The sequence below is a fragment of the Saccoglossus kowalevskii genome, chromosome 1 (assembly GCF_978046115.1).
Source record: "Saccoglossus kowalevskii chromosome 1, keSacKowa6.1, whole genome shotgun sequence".
NCBI lineage: Eukaryota > Metazoa > Hemichordata > Enteropneusta > Harrimaniidae > Saccoglossus > Saccoglossus kowalevskii.
The window spans coordinates 17,576,777-17,601,187 of record NC_140641.1 but is presented as its reverse complement, the minus strand read 5'-3'; the positions used below and the strand labels follow the sequence as shown (position 1 = coordinate 17,601,187).

Below are 24,411 nucleotides of genomic sequence, written 5' to 3'. Positions count from 1 at the left end.
CTTTTCAGGCTGCGCCTGAACAGGGACTAACAAGATGACATGCATCCTATTATGTTGACTTATGTACCAAGTTCGAACAAAATCCGTCTATTACACGACTAAGAACAAGTTTGGGAATGAAAAAAAATGCTTGAATTTCAGAAATTGGCCACCATTCAACTATCTTGAATCAGATTATGAAAAGAATGGACGTACATACATATGTATGCAATGTCTGTGTGAAGTGTGAATGTGAACGATCCAGGCATGTTTGAGACTCAATCCACGGAGGTCAATCTGATCAGTCCAGGCATGTTTGAGACTCAATCCACGGAGGTCAATCTGATCGGTCCAGGCATGTTTGAGACTCAATCCACGGAGGTCAATCTGATCGGTCCAGGCATGTTTGAGACTCAATCCACGTAGGTCAATCTGATCTGTCCAGACATGTTTGAGACTCAATCCACGAAGGTCAATCTGATCGGTCCAGGCATGTTTGAGACTCAATCTACGGAGGTCAATCTGATCAGTCCAGGCATGTTTGAGACTCAATCCACGGAGGTCAATCTTATCGGTCCAGGCATGTTTGAGACTCAATCTACGGAGGTCAATCTGATCGGTCCAGGCATGTTTGAGACTCAATCTACGGAGGTCAATCTGATCGGCCCAGGCATGTTTGAGACTCAATCTACGGAGGTCATTCTGATCGGCCCAGGCATGTTTGAGACTCAATCCACGAAGGTCATTCTGATCGGTCCAGGCATGTTTGAGACTCAATCCACGAAGGTCAATCTGATCGGTCCAGACATGTTTGAGACTCAATCCACGAAGGTCAATCTGATCGGTCCAGGCATGTTTGAGACTCAATCTACGGAGGTCAATCTGATCAGTCCAGGCATGTTTGAGACTCAATCTACGGAGGTCAATCTGATCGGTCCAGGCATGTTTGAGACTCAATCTACGGAGGTCAATCTGATCGGTCCAGGCATGTTTGAGACTCAATCCACGGAGGTCAATCTGATCGGTCCAGGCATGTTTGAGACTCAATCCATGTAGGTCAATCTGAACGGTCCAGGCATGTTTGAGACTCAATCCACGAAGGTCAATCTGATCGGTCTAGGCATGTTTGAGACTCAATCTACGGAGGTCAATCTGATCGGTCCAGGCATGTTTGAGACTCAATCCACGAAGGTCAATCTGATCGGTCCAGGCATGTTTGAGACTCAATCTACGGAGGTCAATCTACAAGTCGGGGCTAAAAATTTACATATTTTCCCCTATTGACACAACACTACATTACGAATTTGTAATATCAATATTTAACTAGTTACTGTAGTGATAAAAAATGATAAGTCTTACAAAAAAACACAATTAAAACAAATTACTATGGTTACAAGAATTTAAACACCAAAGTGTTGACTAATGGTTTCAATAAGATCCTGCTTCTTACCAACTGATGACAAACCATTGCATTTACAGAATTCTTTCAGTACTATCACTGTCAGCTTACCAAGCTGTAGAAAGGAATCAAATAAAACAGTATTAGAATTTTAATTATGCTAGCCAGTACTTAAAACACAGAATATTTAAATTACGGAAAAGGTTGGAATTCCATGTACACAACAATGTACATTACAAGTCTTTGAAAAATTAACTGTTTTAAAATCTTAATGAAATGTTTTCCAATTGTTTCATATTTCAAAATATTTCTAGAAAACTCATAAATGGTTGGTCAGTTCATAACCAAAAAACGAAGATTACACTAAATATATGCAAATTTAGGCGAGGGTTCTTCGAACCCGCCTATTCACATAGTTCATACCCACCATAGACTCCGGTCAGTCAAAATGACTATTTTGAACTGTAGGCATTAATCAGCGATTCTGCCGGTGACGGAGAGATAGAATCTAGGTCAGGGGAAGCCCCATGACCTCAAGATTCTTTTACCCCTTACGTCACAAACCCACGTGACCGAGGCCACATGGCAACGCCATAGGCAGCCGTCCATCACTCTGGTTCCTTTCTCTCCGCCTCGAGGACTTAGACCAACGCGACGGAAAGAGTGGGGAGGTTGGGGGGGACCCGGAGTCTATGGTGGGTATGAACTATGTGAATAGGCGGGTTCGAAGAACCCTCGCCTAAATTCACTACGTTCAATTACCCACCATAGACTCCGGTCTGTCAAAATGACTATTTTGAACTGTAGGCAGAGTCAGACACCGATAGGTGGCGGGTTTTTCCGAGCAAACAGAAAAAAAAGGAATGATGAAAGTCTTTTCCCCGTCCGGGATGAAAACAAACTCAAAAACCTAAGTTAAGACCCAAGAAGGGTGGTGTCTTACCTTGCCTGTGCTGTCCCCGAAGCAAGAAGCCAATGCTGCTGTGGTGACAGGGTTCCGTGCGCCCGAGAAAGCTAGACCCAAGCCGAATTCGGGGGTGATAAGCTTGAAGTAGGACCGAAACAGTTCGCATGAGGGCGTAGGTCGAAAGAAGTGAAAACCTGGGAGCTTCCAGGGAGTGCTAGTGGTACAGACAATCTGCCCGCAAGAATGCCGAGACTGACTTATCGCCTATGCGCAGGGGCCCCTGCAGTCGTACGGGCTGGGTCAGCAAACAAGGCCTGACCCGTTACGACGGGGCCTAACCTGAAGAGACCCTGCTCAATAGATTGGGTGTCTCTTAGGTAGTAGTTGATGAAGACGTTCTGCGTCCTCCAGAAGCCTGCCCTCAAAATGTGTTCGAGGGGGGCGCCTGACGCTAGCGCTAGTGAGTTAGCAATCGCACGGACCTCATGTGCTCGTACTTGGTGTCTCTGCAAGGTTTGTGTTGAGGAGGATAGTGTTCTATAGACCTCCAGTATAGTCGCAGTAATCCACCTGGAGATGGAAGTCGGGGAAGCCGGCTTATCTTGTTTGCCAGGGCCGTAACACAAAAACATGTGTTTGGTTCCCTGTCTGGAAAACCTGGTACGGTTCTCGTAGCAACTCAGCGCTCGGACCGGGCAGAGAAGCAATTCCTCCTGGTCCTCCGGACCGACAATATTTGACAGCCGGGGGGATGACGATCGGCTGAGGATCGTGCCCTGGGAATTGGTTCTTGGCGAGAAACCCGATACGTGTCTTTAGTACAACTTGATCGTCCATAAAGGCGGCACAACCGTCCGCAAAGGACAGTGCGCCTAGCTCTGACCGGCGCCTACCTGAGGCGAGGGCCAGTAGGAAGACTGTTTTCCACGTCAAAAACTTGAGTGGTGCTGAAAAGAGGGGCTCAAAGGGAGGTCTGCTTAGGGCTGATAAAACAACCGACAGGTCCCAAGCGGTTCCTTTGAACAGGCCCTGGGCCTCTGATTATGGAAAGCAGTAAACAGGCTCCTAATAATGGGACAATCGGCTAAACTTGACCCCAAAGAGTCTTCTATGGCAGGAGACAAGGCTGACCTGTAGCCAACGATCGCTGCGTAGGACAGACCCACTTCGTCAAACAAGTGGACAAAGAAGTCTGCTACCTGGCCGATAGAGGGATGGCATGGATCAATCTCCCTTCCACTACACCAACCGGTGTATGCTCGCCACTTCGAGTCGTAGGCAGCGTTGGTGGAATCCCTGTTCGCCCTGGCCAGGACGTTGGCAGCCCGCTTAGATAGACCTTTCGTCTGCGCGAGTCTACTGAGAGCCTCCATGCGTGTAAGTGGTACACTGCTGGGCTTGTTGGTAGTGTGCCGTCCGGCTGGGACAGTAAGTCCGGTATGTCCGGCAGTACTACCGGAGTTTCGACTATCATTTCCAACAGTAGCGGAAACCAGGCCTTGGTCGGCCAATTGGGCGCCACCAGAGTTAATATGCAGGTGGGCTCTTGTCGAAGTTTCTCCAGTACCCGGTGAATTAGCGGGAAGGGAGGAAAGGCGTACGCATCCATGTGGGACCAGGGGATCGATAAGGCGTCCACGGCCCATGCTCCTGGTGTCGGCAGGAGTGTTACGTACGTCGGGAGCTTGGCGTTCCGGGGTGCTGCGAACAGGTCTATCTTTGGACCGTCCCATAGCCGAAACAGTCTGGAGGCTACCCACTGGGGGATCTGCCACTCCGTGTTCTGGAGACGGAGTCGCCTCGAAAGGGCGTCTGCCAGACCATTTCTCACCCCTGGAAGGTGGTGTGCAGTTAGCTCCACATTGTATTCCAGGCACCAAAGGAGAATTTGCTCCGCTAGGACCGACAACGATGGGGAACGCGTCCCCCCCCTCCTTGTTGATGTAGGAGACCACCGCTGTGTTGTCTGTGCGGAGCAGGACTCTGTGGTCTCGAACTTCGGGTCGAAAGTGTGAAAGTGCTAGGTGCACTGCTTTCAGCTCGAGCCAGTTGATATGGTGGTCCCGAACCCATTGCGGGGGCCATATTCCTTGGGCTTGTTTGTCCAATAGATGCGCTCCCCAACCTTGGAGGGAGGCGTCTGTTACCAGAGTCATGGTTGTGACGAGTGGGTCCAAGGGGACCCCCTGTCTGAGGTTGGTCAGTGACGACCACCAGGACAGGGTTTCCTTTACTTGGTCCGGGATCGATACCCGTCTGTTTAGTTCCCGTAGGTGAGCTCGGTATTCCAATAACAAGCGTTGGACTGGGCGGCTGCGTAATGCGGCCTGGGGAACTACCCTTCGAACGGAGGTCATCATTCCGATGAGCCGCATTAGTTCTCGGAGAGACACTGAAGGTACGCTGACTAGGCGTTCTGCTAGGTTGCTTAGCGCTAGGCAACGCGCTAGAGATGGGCGAACCAGGCCTACTTCGGTGTCGAACTCCATGCCCAGAAACACCAACTGTTGCGTCGGGTCGGGGTGAGACTTTTTGTGATTTACTAACAAGCCCAACTGGTGAAGTAAATCCTGTGTAAGCCTTACATGTCTGGCTAATAACCCCTTGTTTGGGTTGTGTATCAACCAGTCGTCTAGGTACGGATTGATGTGTACCGACATTTGGTGGAGCAGCAGCACTACCTGATTCATCACTCTGGTGAATACGTAGGGCGCTGTGGATAACCAGAAGGGGAGCACCCGAAATTCAAATACTTGGCCCAGATGAGCGAATCGAAAGAGAGGGCAACTCGCTGGGTGCATTGGTATGTGCAGGTAAGCATCGCATAAGTCTAAAGAGGCTAGCCAGTCCAGCCGGTGGATGGAGAGTAGGACACTGGATGGTGTCTCCATGCGGAACCGATCGAGAAGCACATACTGGTTTAGTCTGCTTAGGTCCAGAACCGGACGCCAGCCGCCTGTAGATTTTGGTACTACGAATACATTTGAGTAGAAGCCTGGACTTAGTGCCGGCTGAACTATTCTGTGTATGGCGCCCTTTCTTAGCAAACTGTCTACTTCCTGTCTGATTGCTTCTGCCTTGCAGGGGTCCCCTGGCAGTGCCCCCAACGGGGGGGGACACTGACAAGGGAGGAGGAGATGTCAGTGGTATTCTGTAACCGTGTGTGACCACCTGGAGCGTCCAGGGATCGGTTACCCGCTGCCTCCAAGCCGGAATGCACCGGCGCAATCTGTGTGCAACAGGGATCTGTGGCCATGGGTTCGGCGGTTGCCGGCGGGGGGTGGGGGGGGTGGTGGGGGGTGTTCTCCTCTACCGTGAGGTGAGCCTCCCCGTAGATCACTGGGGTTACTAAGCTGTAGCCTGATCTCTTGCCGAACACAGGCCCATCCCCCCCGTCGCAGAGGTAAGCGTCAAACATGCTTACCCCGCTGCCGGGGATGATGACCGCCCGAGGAGGAGGAGGAGCCACCACCTGGTCCCCTCTTTCCTGGGGGCGCGCCGCTACCCTTCCCTCCCGCGGATGGGTACGAGCGCTTGCCTCCTGGCTGACTCTGTTTAGCGGAGCTAGTCCTAGAGCGTTGTGCTTTCTGTGCCTGGGGTGCCCTCCGTTTACCCTTGGCAGCGGCCAACTGGCTAGCGGATTCGACTTGGACCATCTGGTTTGTTACACCCCAAAGCTCTGCGACTGCCCCCGCTATCTCCCCATCAAAGAGGGTGGAGGATCTCCAGTCTGCGTAACTGAGGCGGTGACGTACCCCCTGACTCAGTTCGCCGGCGAAAACACACGCGTCTAAAACCGCATCTCGCTGCACAGTAGTAGCCCCGGCCAAGAGAGCCATATGACACTGGAGGATATCGCACATAGCCGTACGGTGGCCTACCATTAACTGTGTCGCCTGCTCTAGGAGGCGAGTGCGTTCTGCATCTGAGGTCTCAGAGTCCTGGGCGCGCACAAGAATGCGCTCCAGTGTGGCGCCCACAAATTCAAGGAAATTTATTGGTCGCAACTCTGCTCTCAGAGCATGTTGGATAGTCTCAGAATGAGTCGATGAGAATGACCATGGAACGCGGCCATCCCCCTTCACCCGGCTGGCAAAACAGAAGTTTGTGGTACCGGGGTCCGGGGAAGAAGCCTTGGGGTCCGGTCGGGGACTTCTGGTTTCGTCCCATGAATTGGGGTCCGAATCCGAGATTGCCCCGATGGGGTAGCGTTTAGTCCAGCGAAAGGAGTTATGCAACAGATTACCCCAGCCCGGGGCTTTCGGCGTTACTTCCTCCGCGGCTGACCAACGACCGCCCCTCAACACCGTCTGCGCGCCGTCCCCCACGCTCAGCGCTCGGCTGGACCAGGGGAGACGTGCGGCTGGGGTTGATCTGGATCCCGGCGCCTGTGATCCCATCAGCGTAGAAGCGACCGTAAGCGGCTGCTTTAGGATCGAGGGTGGGGGAATATACATAGCGTCACCTGGACTGATAATATTCCGCATCACCCCAACGGCGTGGCTCACTGAGTCGTTACGCAATGTGGACTCTGAGGGACCGCCCAAGGTACCCACTGTATCCGACGCGAGTGAACTGCCACCCCTCAGCCTAAATATGTGGGCGAGAGCGTGTTCAAGAGTGCGTCTCATGACAGGGTCGGTTCCCTCTGGGAACGCCTGTGGGTCGGCGAGAAGGGAGTCGAAACCCACAGCGGAACTCGGACTTGAGGGTAAATTAACCAGTCCGGCACCGCGCGGTGAACCCTGGCTGGTTGAAAGCGGGGGGGAGGTACAAAGTATGTCCTGACCCGAACGCCCTGCCCCGAAAACGGAGTCCTGGCTACCAGCGTCCCCGTTGGTGATACGTGTCTGAGGTTCCCGAGGGGACCTGCTGCCACTAGCCTGCGCCTCGGCCTCCCCCGAATCAGCGGGGGGGGGGGGGGGGGTCACGGCTGGGAACGGGGGGTTCCCTGGAAGAGACGTGTTTAGAATGCGAACGGTGCTTTCTGTGTTTCTTCCTATTTGCCGGCTGAGAGGCCGCAGTGGAGACAGCTCGCTCCGCCTGCAGGTGATCTACTCTGCCTGCCAAGGACGCAATTTGCCCTGACAGTCCTTCGACCAATGCCCTCATTTCAGTGGCAAAACCGGCGCCGCGCGAGGATGGGTCCACAACGGGACCCAGCGCGGGCCCCATAGGAGGAAAGACCTCCAGGGGCACAGCCTCGCTGTTGCCGGTAAAGTTGGGAAACCCACTGCCTGAAAAAACAGACTGTGTAGATGCCCTCCGATCAGCGGGGGGAAACCGAAAAAAATCGGCACCCCCACTATCGGGCCCTTTACTTGGTATCCCGGTATGAGAACCGGTAACCGAGCGCGAGGACTTGTCATTCATGCCAACGCACAACTCACTCATACCCATGCCGGTAGCACTTGCCGCGCGACCTTTTCGCGAACGAGCGACGCGGTCAGTCTCGGCTATTTTGACATGCTGCTGGAACGATTCCCAGGCTTCCGAAACCCAGTGATTACACAAATTCTCTGGGCAAACACCCGAACCCCGAACGCACGTAAAGCAACGGTAACACTTTGAATGCGGATTCCATTCCTGCAATGGCTGCGTACACTCAGTACAAACTCGCCTCAAAAACTGAGGAGACAAAACCGGCGGTGAGCCTCTGGCGTTGCCAGTGCATCTGTCCATTTCTAAACACATTGAAAATAAAGGACGATAAGCATGAGGGAAAAGTATTACAGTTGTAAAAGGTGCCGCCATGAAATCAACGTGTGACTACGTGGTGGCGCCCGGGTTTGATTTCTTTGCTGTGAAAAAGCATAACACAAAGGGGGAAAACGACACGAGGGTAAAACGACAAGAAAAACTTATCCTACCAGCTAGAATGTCGGATGCCGCGGCTGCGGCGACGACCCACGCTAGAAACCCGGACAGGAAAAAAGCAACAAAGCCAGGCAGAGCCGCTCAGAATCATTCCCCGAGGAGGCGGAGAGAAACAAAGAGTGATGGACGGCTGCCTATGGTGTTGCCATGTGGCCTCGGTCACGTGGGTTCGTGACGTAAGGGGTAAAAGAATCTTGAGGTCATGGGGCTTCCCCTGACCTAGATTCTATCTCTCCGTCACCGGCAGAATCGCTGATTAATGCCTACAGTTCAAAATAGTCATTTTGACTGACCGGAGTCTATGGTGGGTAATTGAACGTAGTGAATTTCAGAGGAAAAACAAGTGAAAAAAAATTTATCTGCAATTCAGACATACTCAAAAAGTTACTATTTAAGCATATTACTATAACTATCTACACAACATCTGTAAGCTTATATATAGAATAGAATTCTTTATTAATACCGTAAAGACAGTGTGACATTTCTTTTTTAGTTAACAAGTTAATAAAGGTTTTTACATTGTTGAGCAATCATAAAACTATCAATAAATTTTAAAGATGAGGCAATTTACAGTACTTATATCAATGTTTGTCAAAGCGTTTTTGCTTTCATGCTTTTTTTTACAATTCCAACACTTGGAGTCATGCGAAAATTAGGAGTTGCACAAGACATTCGTAACACTGTAGACTAAATGATCTTGGTTTTTTTTCATCTGCTTTTGTTTACTATCTACGACCAGAGTAACTGAACTACCATGAACTCGATGTCAATTAGGCTGCCTTCACATGATACACATGTTTAACGTTGACAGCTTCTTAAATCAATTAACCAATCAAATTTACAAACACTACTCGATTCCAGATAATAATTGCTAGCAACGTATCTAGGCAATGTATAGTGAATAGAATGTTGCGTAGATTCTAGGCTAGTCAGTTCATAGGAAACTCAATTATCAACTAATTATGTTCATTGATGTACCATCTTGAAATTTATGAAGCGAAGTACATGATTATTTTACAGAGCACTGTCATTCCCAAATTATTTCAAACTTCCAGAATAAGACTGTCTTAGGTAAATTAATTGAAATTTATGCTAATGTATTTTTAGAAATATTTCTCACCCTGCCAGCTTTTGCTTCTTCCTCAAAGTTGATATCACTGACAACTCTTGCCTTCTTAGCAGGGGCACCTCCACCAACAGCCGCCTGAAACAAACATGTAATCAATGACACAGTATATGTATGTATGGTAGATGGTTTCTTGATTTTTGGTGCTATACTAATATGGCAACAGCTATAACATCTGGGTATTTATTACACCATATTTGGGCATGCAAACCCTATATGGACATGCAGTATACTGTGAAATACATTATTTTAAGTGAAATTAATTTTCGCTGAAAAGACTTTATGGGTGTTTTGTGTGGAATTTATTTTCACTGATTTTTGACAAGTTGAATGCATTAGTATAGGAATAAAGGTATATTCACTGGATTTTATTTTCACTGAATCATTCCTTCAGCGAAAATAGCGAAAATTAATTCCAAACAAAAATAATGTATTTTACAGTATCTATACCACAAAAAAAGCAGCAATGCCAATAAAAAAGGGACTGCAAACAAAAATAGAGACACAGAAACTACTAATGTATTCACATTATGTGCAATTGGAGAAATACCCTTTTTAGTTCTATAACAAAGGCAGCCTTACAAAATACAAAAAAATACAAAATGCAACAATGTTCAATCCCATGTAGGCTACATGGGATTGAACATTGTTGCATTTTGTATTTTACAAAATTCCAGTACTTTATCAATGCAGTCTAGGTTAATAATTAATTGAAGACAACAAAATCATTTGAAATGGTCAATAATAAAATTGGTGTAAAATTGGCAAAATATCAAATCCATGGTAACTTCTGTAATTTGTATTGACTTAACAATGAGAAAAAAAAAAAAAAGAGTTATTCCGACTTCAAATCATGATTCTCAGTGTCATATAAAACAGTGAACAAGTAAAATGAATTACTTTCGGCATACACTCTTATTACAAACATTGTTTTAATATGGCAAGTGATCACTCTTCACACATCCCTATCCCATCCCTAATTTTCTCAATTTGAAAGTTGCCTCAGATGTAATGTAACAATGTCACCCTGCATTGCTGTACGACAGTGCAAAGCTAAGATAGAGAGATTTCGTCATGTGTGCAGATTGACGTACCTTTCTCTTAGCTGGTGTTGCATCTGGATCATAGCCATCAGGAAAGACCAAGTCTTTGAACTCGCCAATCAGTTTGCCAGCCCTCTTCTTGATTCGTTCAGTGTCAGGTTCTTGAATGTAAAAATGATATACAGTCAGGTGGCATGCAGATACTGACATGAACATCACCATGGAAATTCTACACTCCAGAAACATTGACATCAAGACTTTTTAAGATGAAGGTATGTAAGTATGTGATATGCAATAAAAAAAGTCATGGGAATAAACCATTTTCTGTTCCTTGTGAGATCCCGCGTTATGCATGAAATCAAATTTAATCAAAGAAAGCTTAGAAAGAACTCCTGTGTGCTGAGAGTATTGAAGACACATTAAAAATTAATTCAAAAGTACTTGTACATGAGATATTGATGGAAAAGCTGTAAACTAATTATATACATCAGGTAACTACCGGTAATATGAACAGAACAGAACAAAAAAATTATGAATTATTATGCTAATTAGAGAATTAATATGAACAAATTTTAACCCAAAATTAATCAGGCCTGTCTATTGTCCTAGAGCATTTATGTACCAAATTTTATTCAAATGTGATGATCAGTAATTGAGATATCAGTGTTAATTAATTATGTTAATTAGGTGATTAATAAGCATAAATATTTACCAAAAACTAATTGGGTTTCTGCATAGTTCTTTTTAAAAGTTTCATTAAAATGTAATTTGTGGTTCTTTATATATCAGTGGAACATTATGCAAATTCGGTAATTAATTTCTGAAAAGCTGAAAATTAATTAATTATGCTAATTAGGTAATTAATATCTACTGATATTACCCTAAAAACTATCAGGTTTGTGCAGTGTCCTATGACATCTATGTACCAAGTTTTATTGAAATGTGATGATTAGTACTTGAGATATCAGTAGAAAAGCCAAAAATTGATTAATCATTATGCAAATTAGGTAATTAATATTGCAGATTTTTACCCAAAACTAATCAAACCTGCGCATTAGTTTGGAGCATCTGTGTGCCAAGTTTCATCAAGATCCAATGAATGGTTCTTTAGATATCAGTGGAACAGTCATGAAACAGCTAAAAATCAGCTATTTATGATGCAAATTAGGTAATTAATATGCATGGATTTTTACCAAAACCTAATCAAATCTGCGCATTGGCCCAGAGCATCTATGCACCAAGTTTCATCAAAAACTGATGTATGGTTCTTGAGATATCAGTGGAACAGACGGACACACATACACACACACACATATACACACACACACACACACACACATACAGACACACTAACTGCAAAGACTCCCTTTTTGTGCTTGATTCACACACGGGAGTCAAACCAGGACAAGCAAAGGTTATAGCGTTGTAGTGACATTAAATAATTGCACAGGATTAGACATACTGTATACATGTACTTTATTTTTGCTTGGTTTTAAATTTTCGCTATTTTCGCTGAAGGAATGATTCAGTTAAAATAAAATCCAGCGAATATACACTTTTTCCTATATTTTACATTCAACTTATCAAAAATCGGTGAAAATAAATTCCATACAAAACGCCCAAAAAGTTTATATTCAGCGAAAATTATTTCCAGCTAAAATAAAGTATTTTACATTATTTGTGAGATATTTCCACACTTAATAATGTGCTGTTCACATTTGATAAAGTATTAAAGGCCATATACTCCACATCGAGCTATAATAAAAAATTATATCAAACATTTTTCATGCAATATGTGTGACCTCGCAGTGAACTGAAACTCAAGTAATGCAAGATAATTACAAAAAAACCTTGATTTCTGGAAATTGTAATGAAAATTAGTGAGTCTGTGAAAGAACTGATTGGTGTTTATCTCAGATTATTTTTGTTAGTGTTATAAAAAGTGTGTAATATGCGTAATTTGCGATTTTGAATGATGCTTGAATCTTTCCAAGCATCCATATCATTTCGTGACAGTAACAAGTATTTTATGCCTTACCGGTGTAATCTGGTACATCATCTGGAATATCTCGATCTAGTGCCAAAGCTTCCAAATTTCTATAGTGAGTCTGCAGATAGGGATTCTCGAATGCTTCACTCTTGTAAGTAAACTGTAGCTTTTTCACTATTTCCTTAGCTTTGTCCACCTGGTCTGTGTTAGCTGTTGATATAAAATGTATGTTATTTAAATTATTAAGGAATTGGATTTTATTATGCACAGTGCCCATTTGGTATTACAGTATCAGAATTTATCAAATTTTCAAATTTAGAACCAAAATTGACGTCAGTCAGCGATATTTTATCAAATAGTAGAGAAAATAGATGTCTATATTTGAGTCATCGTACATGTTCAAAAAATGACTTCAGAATGATAGACTTTTGAACGGACAGACAAAACCCAAATTACAAATTTATATGATTAAAAGCAGCAGTTTTAAACGCCACAGTCATTGTACAAATATGTGTAAACATGTAATGCATGCATGCACAACTGTGACACATGCTTTGAAAGGCACCTTATAAACAAATGAACAAGTCATTGAAAATGACACAGTCCCCGTTAAATTTTTTAAAGTTTTCTTTGTGCTTGTCATATTAAAGCGGAAGGGTTGTCGCGAGCGTGTCCTTGAAACTTGGATTCCAAGTGGCATATACAACAGATTGTTTATTTACATCAAAACACATGTTCCGTGTAGTAGTAATATGTCCCAAAATAAAAACAGGCGTTATTCGGCCATCTTTGATCTGATTATGAAACACACTGATATGTATGATGTATGTGCCAAATACGAATAAAAATGGTACATAAATTGTGGAAATATAGTAGTAAGACCAAAAAGTCAGATGGCTGTTAATCAGCCATCCTTGATCAGATTTTGAAACAAATTGTCATGGACATGCATCCTAACATGTATAAAGTACAGACAGAGCACGTCCAAGATACCGCATAAAAAAAAAAAACAAGATGCCTGCCAGTCCACCATCTTTGATCCAATTGCGAAATAAATCATCATGGACATGTATCCTAACATGTATAATCTACATTGTATGTACCAAGTTTGAATGACAACTGACAAAGCATGTCCCAAAATTCAGCATTTTCAAAAAACAAGATGACTGCCAGTCGGCCATTTTGAATCGAATCGCTAAACCACTGCATGTGCATATGTCCCACATAAAGTAATAGGCACATGCAGAAAATGAACGGAATCAGTCCAAGGGATTCTGAGATGTGACTCTGGACGCACACACGGACACACAGACGGAGACCGAATTATAAGTCCCCGTTTTCGGACTTCGTCCGAACGGGGACTAATAAAAAGTGCAGAATGTTTATCACAGACAACAACTGTAACATCAGTGGGCGCTTTAATGCTCACCTCTTGGTGCTGATGGATAGTTCAGTTTTCTCAGATCATCACAGAATGGCAGAAAAATAACATGAAAACCAGCAGGTGTCACCTGTATCTTATGATCATCCAATTCTTCATCCTAGACACAGAAATGTACAAATGCCATAGTTGTCATCAATCTTAAATTGTTAAAAACAGCTGACAGGATTTGGTGCATCAGCTGACTAACACCAGTATATGTAATAGGTGATTACAACACTTTGGGCTGCAACAACACATTCATTTATTAAAACAACATTCAAGTTGAGGTTAAAATTTAAATTGCTAGGCAAAAAAAAAAAAAAAAAAAAAACGCTAAAATTGCAAAAAAAACCCAGTCATTAGCCAATCTGATAAACAAACTTAGATTTCATTTTTGTCTGACCTTATATCTTTCTAAACACAAAACAAATGAACTAAAATTGATATGCATATTCACATTGTAACCTACCTGTGGCAATAAGGCAACAAAGCGAGGTGGTGAATTCTTCCTTGGGATAAACCTACATATTGCTACAACGTCTCTTGCCAGACATTTCTTGAGCAGAGCCGCAAATAGCGTAGTGCTTCCACTCACGCTGCTCTCATCGGGGTGAATAAACTGAGCGGCTCTTACGTGGTAGTAACGCTTCAAACTAGACCGAGGTTTGAATCCCATCAGCAGGAGACCTACAATCAGATTATTGTCAGAGTTTGTTAATGTTTTCATTTGCAATTAATTGTTTGTACATTTTAATGCATTTTTCCTCAAATGGGTATAATTTCCAATTTATTTTGAAAATTTACCAAATAAGATGGGAAAACATTTATTTTGTGAAAGATGGCTTTGGCATGTTGGTCAATTTGCAGATTAATCAGAACATTGTAAAGCTGAACCCTCAAAACACCTCTATAAAACCGAGCGATTTTTCCCAGTCTCTGATGTTGGGTTAAGACATTGGGTTCACTGGAGACTATATTTAACTATTTCATTGCCTGAGCACTTGTAGAATGTGAATATTTAATCCAAAAGATTTTTGAATTGGTCAAACAAGAAAGTGAATACACAACTAGAACAGTAATACTGTAAAGTACTATAATATTCTTGCTTGGATTTAATTTTTTTACTGAAGGAATAATTCAGTGAAAATAAAATCCAGCGAATATACCATTTTTCCTATATTTTACATTCAACTCATCAGAAACTCAACAGAACTCAAAATAAATTCCATACAAAACACCCAAAAAGTCTTTTCAGCGAAAATTAATCCCAGCTAAAATAAAGTATTTTACAGTATACGAGTTTGGATTAACATAAAAAGAACCAGTCTGTACGATTTACAATGGTGGAACATTAATATTCTTTATTTGTATTGAACTCTGGGTAAATTAAAGCAATGATGTAATCATACAGATTAGCAAGAGACAGGTGTTTATCTGTTGCTTGGGATTCACAGTAAATCACTGAAAAGCCACAATGAAATAAATGCAGACGGAAATGTAAATTGTCATTTAATCAGCTTTACAAACTGAACGAATTTATATGAAAAACAAATGCCATCACATTTAATTATTGTTGTCATGACAACTTGATGATCATATTTATCTGCACATACAATAGATGTCTATCAGCATTTCATTGCTAAGTCATTGCTATTACTGGTAACAGCATAACCATAGCAAACACTATTTGATCATGACTTACCTGGTTGATCAAATTTCTTGATTTCTGTGACTTCATCGGCATCAAATATTATCCTTCGACCTCCAAATGTCTGAAACTTCTTGATATCGGAGGGCATTAAAACTTCACCAGTATCCTACGCCAAAAAGATAATAAATTTATCAAGCTTGTGACAATGATAATGTCCATACAGTTGAATTGATAACTATGAATGATGGCTGAAATGTGGTTGTATATTCTCCTTTTTTCAATTATGGTAAATATTCATTTTTTTTTCTAATCGCCTGCAAATGTAAGATTTATTCTTACCTCACAATAGCGTGAAGTCTTAGTTTTCACTGTTTCATTGGTTCTCTTATCTAGATTAACTGCTGTAGGTTTGGGCATGGAACGAACAAGATTATACCTGTAGGTATAGAAACACAGTTTATACAAATGTTATTATCTAGGTATGAGTGACTGACTGCAACTTTATAACTGAAGAATATACCTGTCACACGCAACGTAATATTACCGTAATTGGTATAGTACAGGTGTGATGGTTCAAATACCAAAATGGCAACAGCAACAGGAAGAGGAAGACTTCCCTGGCGGCGATGATAAAATACAAACACGGAGCCAACAGATGAGGTTTCAACTGGTACTGGTATTATTATACTCTGCAAACATCAAGTACAATAACGCGGTAAAACTCCACTACTCCAATAACCAGATACTTAAACTCCAATACAATTCAACGAGATCTCCGATCTGAACTCAGTGCTGAACAACTCCCCTATATATACCCCCACTGTCTATAAATAGACCATTACATCAGCATACATAATGAGTCTGGAACTTACTACAAATTTCTAGAATGTTCCATTACCTTCTATTGTCTCCTACAGTGTTCTATTATCTATTCAACCATTTTCCAAGAAATATAGAATATTCCACCCAGACACAGTACGGTTCTAGAACATTCTCAGTGACACGGAAGTGGTAAATAAGTCATATGCGACAATACCACACAACATCTCAGACAATTAAATCCTATCCTATTCCGAGTCAGTTAATTACATATTAAGAGCACTGTATATTTTTGTTTAATATTTGTTATCGGGCTTAATATTTTATTGATATTTGTTTGCAAAAAGTGCATGACTCAACAACTTACAAAGATACTCCCATTTCCATTCCGTCACCGAGTTTAAATGACACGCGTCCCATTGACCGCTTCTTGTGATCCTTTGTGCGTACTCGGGTTAACAGCTCTTCAAATTTCTCAACAGGGTCTGGTAGAACGCCAAGATCCTCATCGTCAGGCATGAAAATAACATCCTTGAAAAACAAATATCACATGGCTTTGTCACAGGGAATTTACATGATACACAGGATTATACATAATTATTCAAATTTTGCCATGTTATAACATAGGACACGAATACAATGTGTGCATGACATTGGAATACTTTTTGCACAAGTTTGTGTTCTGCACAATGTTATCATGGATTCTCATCAGGCACAAATATAAAATAAACATAGGATGTGTTGAATTTTACTAACTGTAATCTTGAACCAGTGGTCCATCATTCTGACATCAATAATATAATCTTACTAAAATCACAATATGGCCTAACATGAGTCATATTTTTACAGATTTGTCATTAAATATATGGAGACAAATTCCAACAGAAAATTAAGTACTGTAAAATACCTTATTTTCGCTTGGAATTAACTTTTTTGCTGAGGGATAATTCAGTGAAAGTCCACCAAATATACTACCCTTTTTTCTATAGTTTACATCAAATTCAGTTAAAAACCAGTACAAATAAATTATATACAAACCACCCAAAAATTATTTTCCACAAAACTTAATGCCAGCTAAAATAAAGTATTTTACAGAAATCTACAGTAACAGTAAAATGTGTAAGCTCATATGTCAAATATATTATATTGTATATATATTCATTGAACTGAATCAGTATTTCAATTTAATTCATGTGTATGTCTGATGTTACCTGATAAAACTTTTTTATATCAAATGGTTTCCCGGGTGACTGCATATGCATGAGATCTAGGTCAATCCCAAGCTCATGTAAGTCCTTGGCCTTGGTCTTGGCTTGTCTCTGTAGTGGGATGTTATCAGCATGAGGGTCGTCATTGTTAGTGAACAATAGTACACGCTTATGTCCAATTTTCTGAGTACTAATAATAAGAGAATCAAAGAAAGCTTAGAGAGAACTCTCGTATTAGAGGCATATTTAAAATTAATTCAAAATTTAAGATTAGCCTTTCAAATAGGAAGCTTGGAAACTAATTATTGTCTGCTATTTGAAATGCATAACATGAAAACAATGTGATCCACAGCATTGAAGTTTAAAATACTCATAGAAAATAATTTTTTTGGTTGAAGTCTGATTTATTCCAGAGCACCTCTACCACAAGTTCAATTTAAATCTGATTTTTTGAGATAATTGTATCAGCAATTGGCTAATAAACATAAGATAATCAATATGCATGGTTTTCAACATTAATTATGTTGATTAGCATCTATGTATGAAAATTCAATGAAATGAGATGATTTGTACTAGAGATATTGGTAGGAAAGCCGAAAACTGGCTAATTATTATTTTAATTAGCTACCGGGAAATGTATTTTCACCAAAAACTAACCAGGTCTGAGCATCGTCCTAGAGCATCTATGTACCAAGTTTCACTGAAATGTGATGATCAGTATTTGAAATATCAGCAGAAAGGCCGAAAATTACCTAATTATTATGCAAATTAGGTAGTTAATATGTATGAGGGGATTTTTACCGAAAACTAATCAGGTCTGCACAAATAGGTCAAGGTAAGTGCAAATACTTCTATTATTTTCCTTCTTGACTGCAAGGTTTTATATGATTTCTGTTTTTTTTAAACATCTAGATGTACAAAAATGAACACTGACCATTAAGTTGCAGTAATTTCAGAAGGTCGTGGCATCAGTCTCGCTATCTACGAGATGAGACTTGAATGGGATCTTGACCTGATGTCACCATGTGATACTACATGTATGCGTGTTGCAAATCCCAAGTAATGTACCTCTGCTTATAGTTAATTATTATTAGGTTTTATTTATTTATTTCACTCATATGTAAATCTACTGAATTTAACAATAGAATGTAATGCTTCCACAAACCAATGAATTTAAACCTTAGTGAACATCCACTAAAATTAAACTCAGAAAATTTTGCCTTCTACTGTGGCTTACCTTGAGGAAAACATATTGGAACATGTCCACAGAGCATCACTGAGATGAAAGTCACTGCTATGTCCATACCGAGTAGCAAAATCATTATTGTCATCGTTTTCTAGTGAAGGGAATATAAATGCCACACATAAACAAATGATTGAAATGATAAGTGTATAACTTACACATGGTTGGCCATCAAGCAAGGTCTGGGACCTACTTGACACAAGCAAAAACTGTAAAGAGATTTAACATTTCGTGCTAGACAGATTTTCATGAATCAAAGAAAATTGCACAATTTCTGTACAATATTACAAAATGTGTAGTGCGAACTTTAATCAATAAGATTTGCATCCATCTTACCTAAAAATTCTTCTAGCTCAAGGATTCTTGAGGCACATGGCTGATCTAATTTCTGTGAATATTCAAATAGCACTTTAGGAAAAAATAATATTTTTTTAAATTCAAACATCTCGACACCTTCTGCCAGTATTGTTGACTGACAAACATCTCCTGTCAACTTTCACATAACAAAATGGGAAATTATGTAAATTTGCATGTATGTATGAGGGTCTAAAAACTAACTCTGCGACGCGATTGTGCGACTCGCCGAATGTCGATCATTGCACTCTGCGACAGGATCGCAGTGTCACTCTGCGAAGAGCACGATTCCTATTGGTTGGTGGGTGAACAGCACGAATCCCAATGTTCGATGTTCACAGCATGCCTTATAAAAAATTAAGTTTTAAATGGTAAAAATGGTACGGTAAAAAAAAAGTGTGTCAACACTATGTACCGGCGACATGCCGCACTGTTCGGTGATCGGCAAGCACATGGAAGACAAATTGTGGGACCAAACAAATGACACATGGTTTACGGTGATTAGACACATCACACCGCTAGCTAAAAAAATTAAATAGTGTAACGTGCACGTTGGTTTTGACTGCCTATTTACGGTGTAACGTTATCGCCATCTTGGAGTTGTAAGGTTTCGTCATAACGACCATGCTCATTAGCATAGGCGGCAGCTTCAAAGTACTTTTCTCGCGTTCTGCAACGAATGTTGTACGGTACGTCTGCTTTGACTTTGTTGAGTGCATCAAGGAAAATAATTTGCATGCAGTGAAAAAAAAATCATTCACAATGTGCAACGTTTTGCCATGACAGCAGTTGTTTGCAATCGTCTGCCTTCGTTTAGATCATGAACGGATCCCAAACTTGTGGTCTACGATCGATTAGCTGGTATTTTAACCACCAGAAATGAAATACTTTGTAACAGTTGTGAAAAGTAAACAAAAATGGTGTTGGTTTGTGGTATGAATGTAATTATTTTTGTATCATAATTTTCGAAGTCAGTATTACTGAAAATTATGATTCATTTTTTTTAAATGAACGCCAAATTTCGGTGGTCCATATTGATCTTAAGGGAAATTTTCTTTTTTTTTCTTGATTTTTCAATAATTGATAAAACGATTACTTTGTACCTTGATTCATCATCCCAGCTATTCTAAATTTCGGAAAGACCAGTGCTCAAACACTAACATTACTACCATTTCGTTAATATTTGCATAATGTTTATAACATGTATATGTATACTACAGGTAATACTCTGTTGTTGATGATTCTGAACGGATGACAAGCTTCCTGTCGCAAACATGCATATTAATCTAACGTCTATTGTCAGCATTATTATCAGTCAAGACTTTGTCTGAGAAATCGTTTTATTTTTTAAGTCTATATTCTATTTTATTAACACCATCTTACTATTAAACGCAATGACAATGAAAAGAAAGAAAGCAAAGACGTCAATGACAGACGAGGCAAAGAAAAATCTGCAACTCTGGGTCATATTTACTAATTTAGACTAGCCTGCAGGCTGTTGTGATTCCGATGAAAAATTACAGGACTTTCGCGTTCACCCCTCGTTTACGCAAATTATATTTATTTTTCATGAATTATTCATTGTAATCGCAACAGAGTGCAAGCACGTCTAGGTCATATTATGACCAACCTCGCGAGTGGTTCGAAAGGGACGATTAGGCTGAAATATTCGCATCAATGCGAAAGAGTTGCAACTACTTAACCGATGACAACACCGACACGTGAGACCGTTGAGGGCCGGTGATCAGACGAGGAAGTGAGTACAGAAAATCTGTTGCTCGTCAACATCGGCCAAATAAACAAAGCCATCGTTCCCGTTTATGCAGAGACGCTCTCAGAGACACACCCATCTAATTTTCTGTTGACACTGCCGTTTTAGTTTTCTATCTTCAGCAGTAGTTTCAATCCATTCACACAGCTTTACATTTTTTCTCTCTTAATATTCTTAATAAAACGACATTGATTGCCTAGAAACAGTTTGACCCGCTACACGCTTTATTTGGGAATTCGAAGTGATGAATATAGCCATAACAAATTACACTTGCTAATGACAAAAAAAGAACGTAACATTGCGTGAAACGCACTCTACTCGCTTTAAAGCTGCCACCTATGCTAATGAGCATAGTTGCGGACGAAGCCTTACAACTTCAAGATGGCGTTAATGTTACCAGCTCCCTGATGGTCTCATACCACTAATTGAATTTCCATAGACGACAATGTTAACATATGACGAGATTGCTATATGAAAATGACAAAGAAAGTTGAAAATATGGCTCAAAAATGGGAAATCAACATGCCAGTAATCAACCATATGAAAAAAACTAACATGTTAGCCAGCTCAAACTCTTGCAAATCTCAGGTAAACAAGACACACCTACTGTATTTGGATTGCACCAAGAGAAATCACTGGAAAAACACCAAGATTAGAACATCCATTAACACACAGAATAAACCCACAGGTACACAGCCGCTAAGTAGTAAACAAAAGACCACATGTTGGTCTCACCTCTGACCCAGGTGATTACGCCCTCAAACAGGGAGCACCTGAGAAAAATAATATTTAAAAAATTTCATTGGTTCTTCCTGGGCATTTAAATTGAGGGCTACGAGCAGCCATTGGTTAATTAGTGGCATGAGACCTGATGTTACACCGTAATAAGGCAGCCAACACCAACGTGCATGTGTTTTGTAACTCCTTTCATCCCCTCCGGGAGATGTTATATATGTTAATAAATGTTAAATACTTGCTGATTACCGAACCGTGCGGCATGTCGTTGGTAAATACTTGTTTACCGTAGTTTGGGGGTAGTCGGCGAAATAACCATTTAAAACTGAACATTTCTATAAGGCATGCTGTGTAGGGTACACATCGATCAATTGGGATTCGCGCTGTTCGACCAACCAACCAACCAATAGGAATCATGCTCTTCGCAGAGTGACACTGCGATCCTGTCACAGAGTGCAATAATTGACATTCGGCGAGTTGCACAATCGTGTCGCAGAGTTAGTTTTTAGACCCCCATACATACCTCAAATTTGCTATAAATTCAACAAAGAAATAACAAGAGAAAAAAAAGACAGCATACAAAGAGAATTGCTCTAATATTTGGCATTACTGAAAAGTAAAATGTCAATAGAGGGGGGGGGCAGAGAGGATAGCTGGTACAGGTTACAGGAAATAGAAACGGTATTTATTTTGGAAAATGCTTTATATGCTCACAAAAATAAAAAAAACAATTGATTACAGCTTACGACCCTCAATAAACAGAGAAAGTGTGTTAAAAAAAGTGGTGTAATTACTCACCTGAAGAACATAGATATGTTTGAATTCACTGTCCTTTTCATGTTTTTCTGTCCCAAAAAACACAACACCAACAAGATCTCTGTCACTACTGATGATTTTATTACTCAGCACACTCTTTGCACACTGCAATTCATAAAGAAAACATTTTTCTGTAAACACATTAATTATTCCCTTGATTTCAATCCTACTATTTTTACTGATAAGGGAAATCAACTAAATTGAATGTAAACATGTAAAAATAAAAATAAAACTTATTGTTTAAATTTCCATTTAAAAATTAAGCATTTAAAAACTCACTCTACTCACATAAAAGTCAATGATAATCTAGACTAGATGCAGTCTATTCTTGCGAGACTTTGAAAAATTTATAAATAATAGACTAGTGAATAGGTCAGTGTACGTGAATTCCCACGGTAATGTACTGAGTCATGGAAATAGACAATCAGTGATGATGCAGAATTCTGTGCAGTCTATGTATTTACGTAGCGATTCACCAGACCTTTCTTGCAGTGGGAAGAGCTGGATTTTAGATTAATAATAACCTCACAGTTAAAAAATATTGAGAGATTCACTCACCTTAATACAAAGTTCAAAATGACTTTCATCATCTTCGCCATGTCTTTCGAACATTGGATTAGAACAGTCGATCAGAAATATGAGACCATCTCTACCTCCCCAAGCAGACTTAAAGAAAGCAAAGAGTAATGAATTACATGTCTGAAAATATGTATTCTTATAACCATAGAATTATGAGTGTACGAAAGTTATGCAATGAAGATCTCGCATGAATAAAAGAAGTAGCGCAATTTACGAGATGATCACAAAATCAATAGACAAACCTATATGTCTAGCATTTCGTATACAAATTAGTTAGTCTGTGAAAAAATTGATCAGTGATTGTGTTTGAATTGCGCATGTTCGAATATAGCAATGATCTCGTTTATTTCCATCATTTCTGTACCGAACCTTTCCCAGCATCCACTGACTTTTGTGACACAATTGGTTTAACAGAAATATGTTTGATAGACACACACAAAATGGGATCGCTCGCAAATACTTGCAAAAAACAAAAGTTTGTTTTTCATGAGGTCTTCACCACATATCACTATACATGGTTATGAAAGTTACAAACCATTATCTTATAAATCCTTGAAATCACTTAAAATACACCTACCAGAACGTATTGAATCTGCCAGAAGCAAATATTCTATATATATACCCGGTATATATACAGCGAAAAATGGATGATATATGAAAGATCAAATTTTACAAATTACTGATATCAATTTTAACTTACTTCATAAGAAACTTCTGCATCCTCATTATCTTCATCATCATCTGCATCAGCATATCCCCACGACGACCAAGCTGCCATACTGAATTGCTAGCTATAAAACAGTTACAATGTTGATTTCACATGCATTTATAGTATTTTTGTTAATTACACTCACACATATATTGTAATATGTTGTTATCCAAAACGATAAAATATAGCCCTGTTTACATGTCTGTTGTTCGGCCGCTACCCAAGTTGTGTGTTGGGTGTACACAGACATATACACATGGTTAAATAAAATACAAAATAGAAATGCATTGTTTGTTTTTTTCTAGCAACCCACTGCACAGGGCCTTGAAACTCTAAGTATAACGAAAATCATACCCATCACACCCACACCCTGCCTCCCTCACCTCAGACACGCTGGGCTTTTACATTGTCTAGGGTGTTGACACTGGTGCGATAGGGGGGGGGGGGGTAAATCTAAACAAACTCGAGGAATCGTGACAAGACGCTGTTAACAAGGGCGTGTAAAATATCGTGCTCAGATCGACTGTGCTGTATTGTATATACCTTGGAATCACGGAGTTTGAACGCCGATAAAAGGCACTGTCTCTAAATATTGGATTATATAACAGGAGACTATATACCCAGTTCAAGTTGAGACGCGAATATACTAGTATGGCCGATCGTGGACGTCACTCATGTTGCTCTATCTGATTGGCTGAATTTGGCGCGTAATTATCATTTCATGACCTTGTGTGAACTCAGAGAGCGAAGGGAAACTCTAATTAATATCACCAACTCAGTGA

General features: G+C 40.9%; 1 protein-coding gene across 1 annotated transcript; it reads right to left on the bottom strand.

Moving 5' to 3' along the window:
* Positions 1-1,054: 1,054 nt before the first annotated feature.
* Positions 1,055-24,304, bottom strand: LOC102803081 (DNA repair protein Ku70-like). The gene is made up of 16 exons (XM_085503016.1): positions 24,173-24,304; positions 23,621-23,711; positions 22,900-23,007; positions 22,324-22,446; positions 19,002-19,053; positions 18,660-18,759; positions 17,426-17,612; positions 16,582-16,745; positions 15,735-15,831; positions 15,447-15,561; positions 14,214-14,431; positions 13,751-13,862; positions 12,370-12,531; positions 10,383-10,492; positions 9,283-9,366; positions 1,055-1,493 (listed from the first exon to the last, which is right to left on the bottom strand). The coding sequence occupies exons 2-16, from the start codon at positions 23,696-23,698 to the stop codon at positions 1,380-1,382; spliced, it is 1,824 nt and encodes a 607-aa protein (XP_085359142.1). The 5' UTR covers positions 23,699-23,711; positions 24,173-24,304; the 3' UTR covers positions 1,055-1,379.
* Positions 24,305-24,411: the final 107 nt, after the last annotated feature.

Bases quoted from the DNA above. Each gene is read 5' to 3' on its own strand.
- LOC102803081 (XM_085503016.1), bottom strand. From the start codon at position 23,698: ATGGCAGCTTGGTCGTCGTGGGGATATGCTGATGCAGATGATGATGAA. The intron at 16,746-17,425 runs GTAACATCAGAC...TTGTTTTTCAAG, and splicing joins ATATAAAAAAGTTTTATCAG to GATGTTATTTTCATGCCTGA. The intron at 10,493-12,369 runs GTAAGGCATAAA...TTTACATTCAAG, and splicing joins TGATGTACCAGATTACACCG to AACCTGACACTGAACGAATC.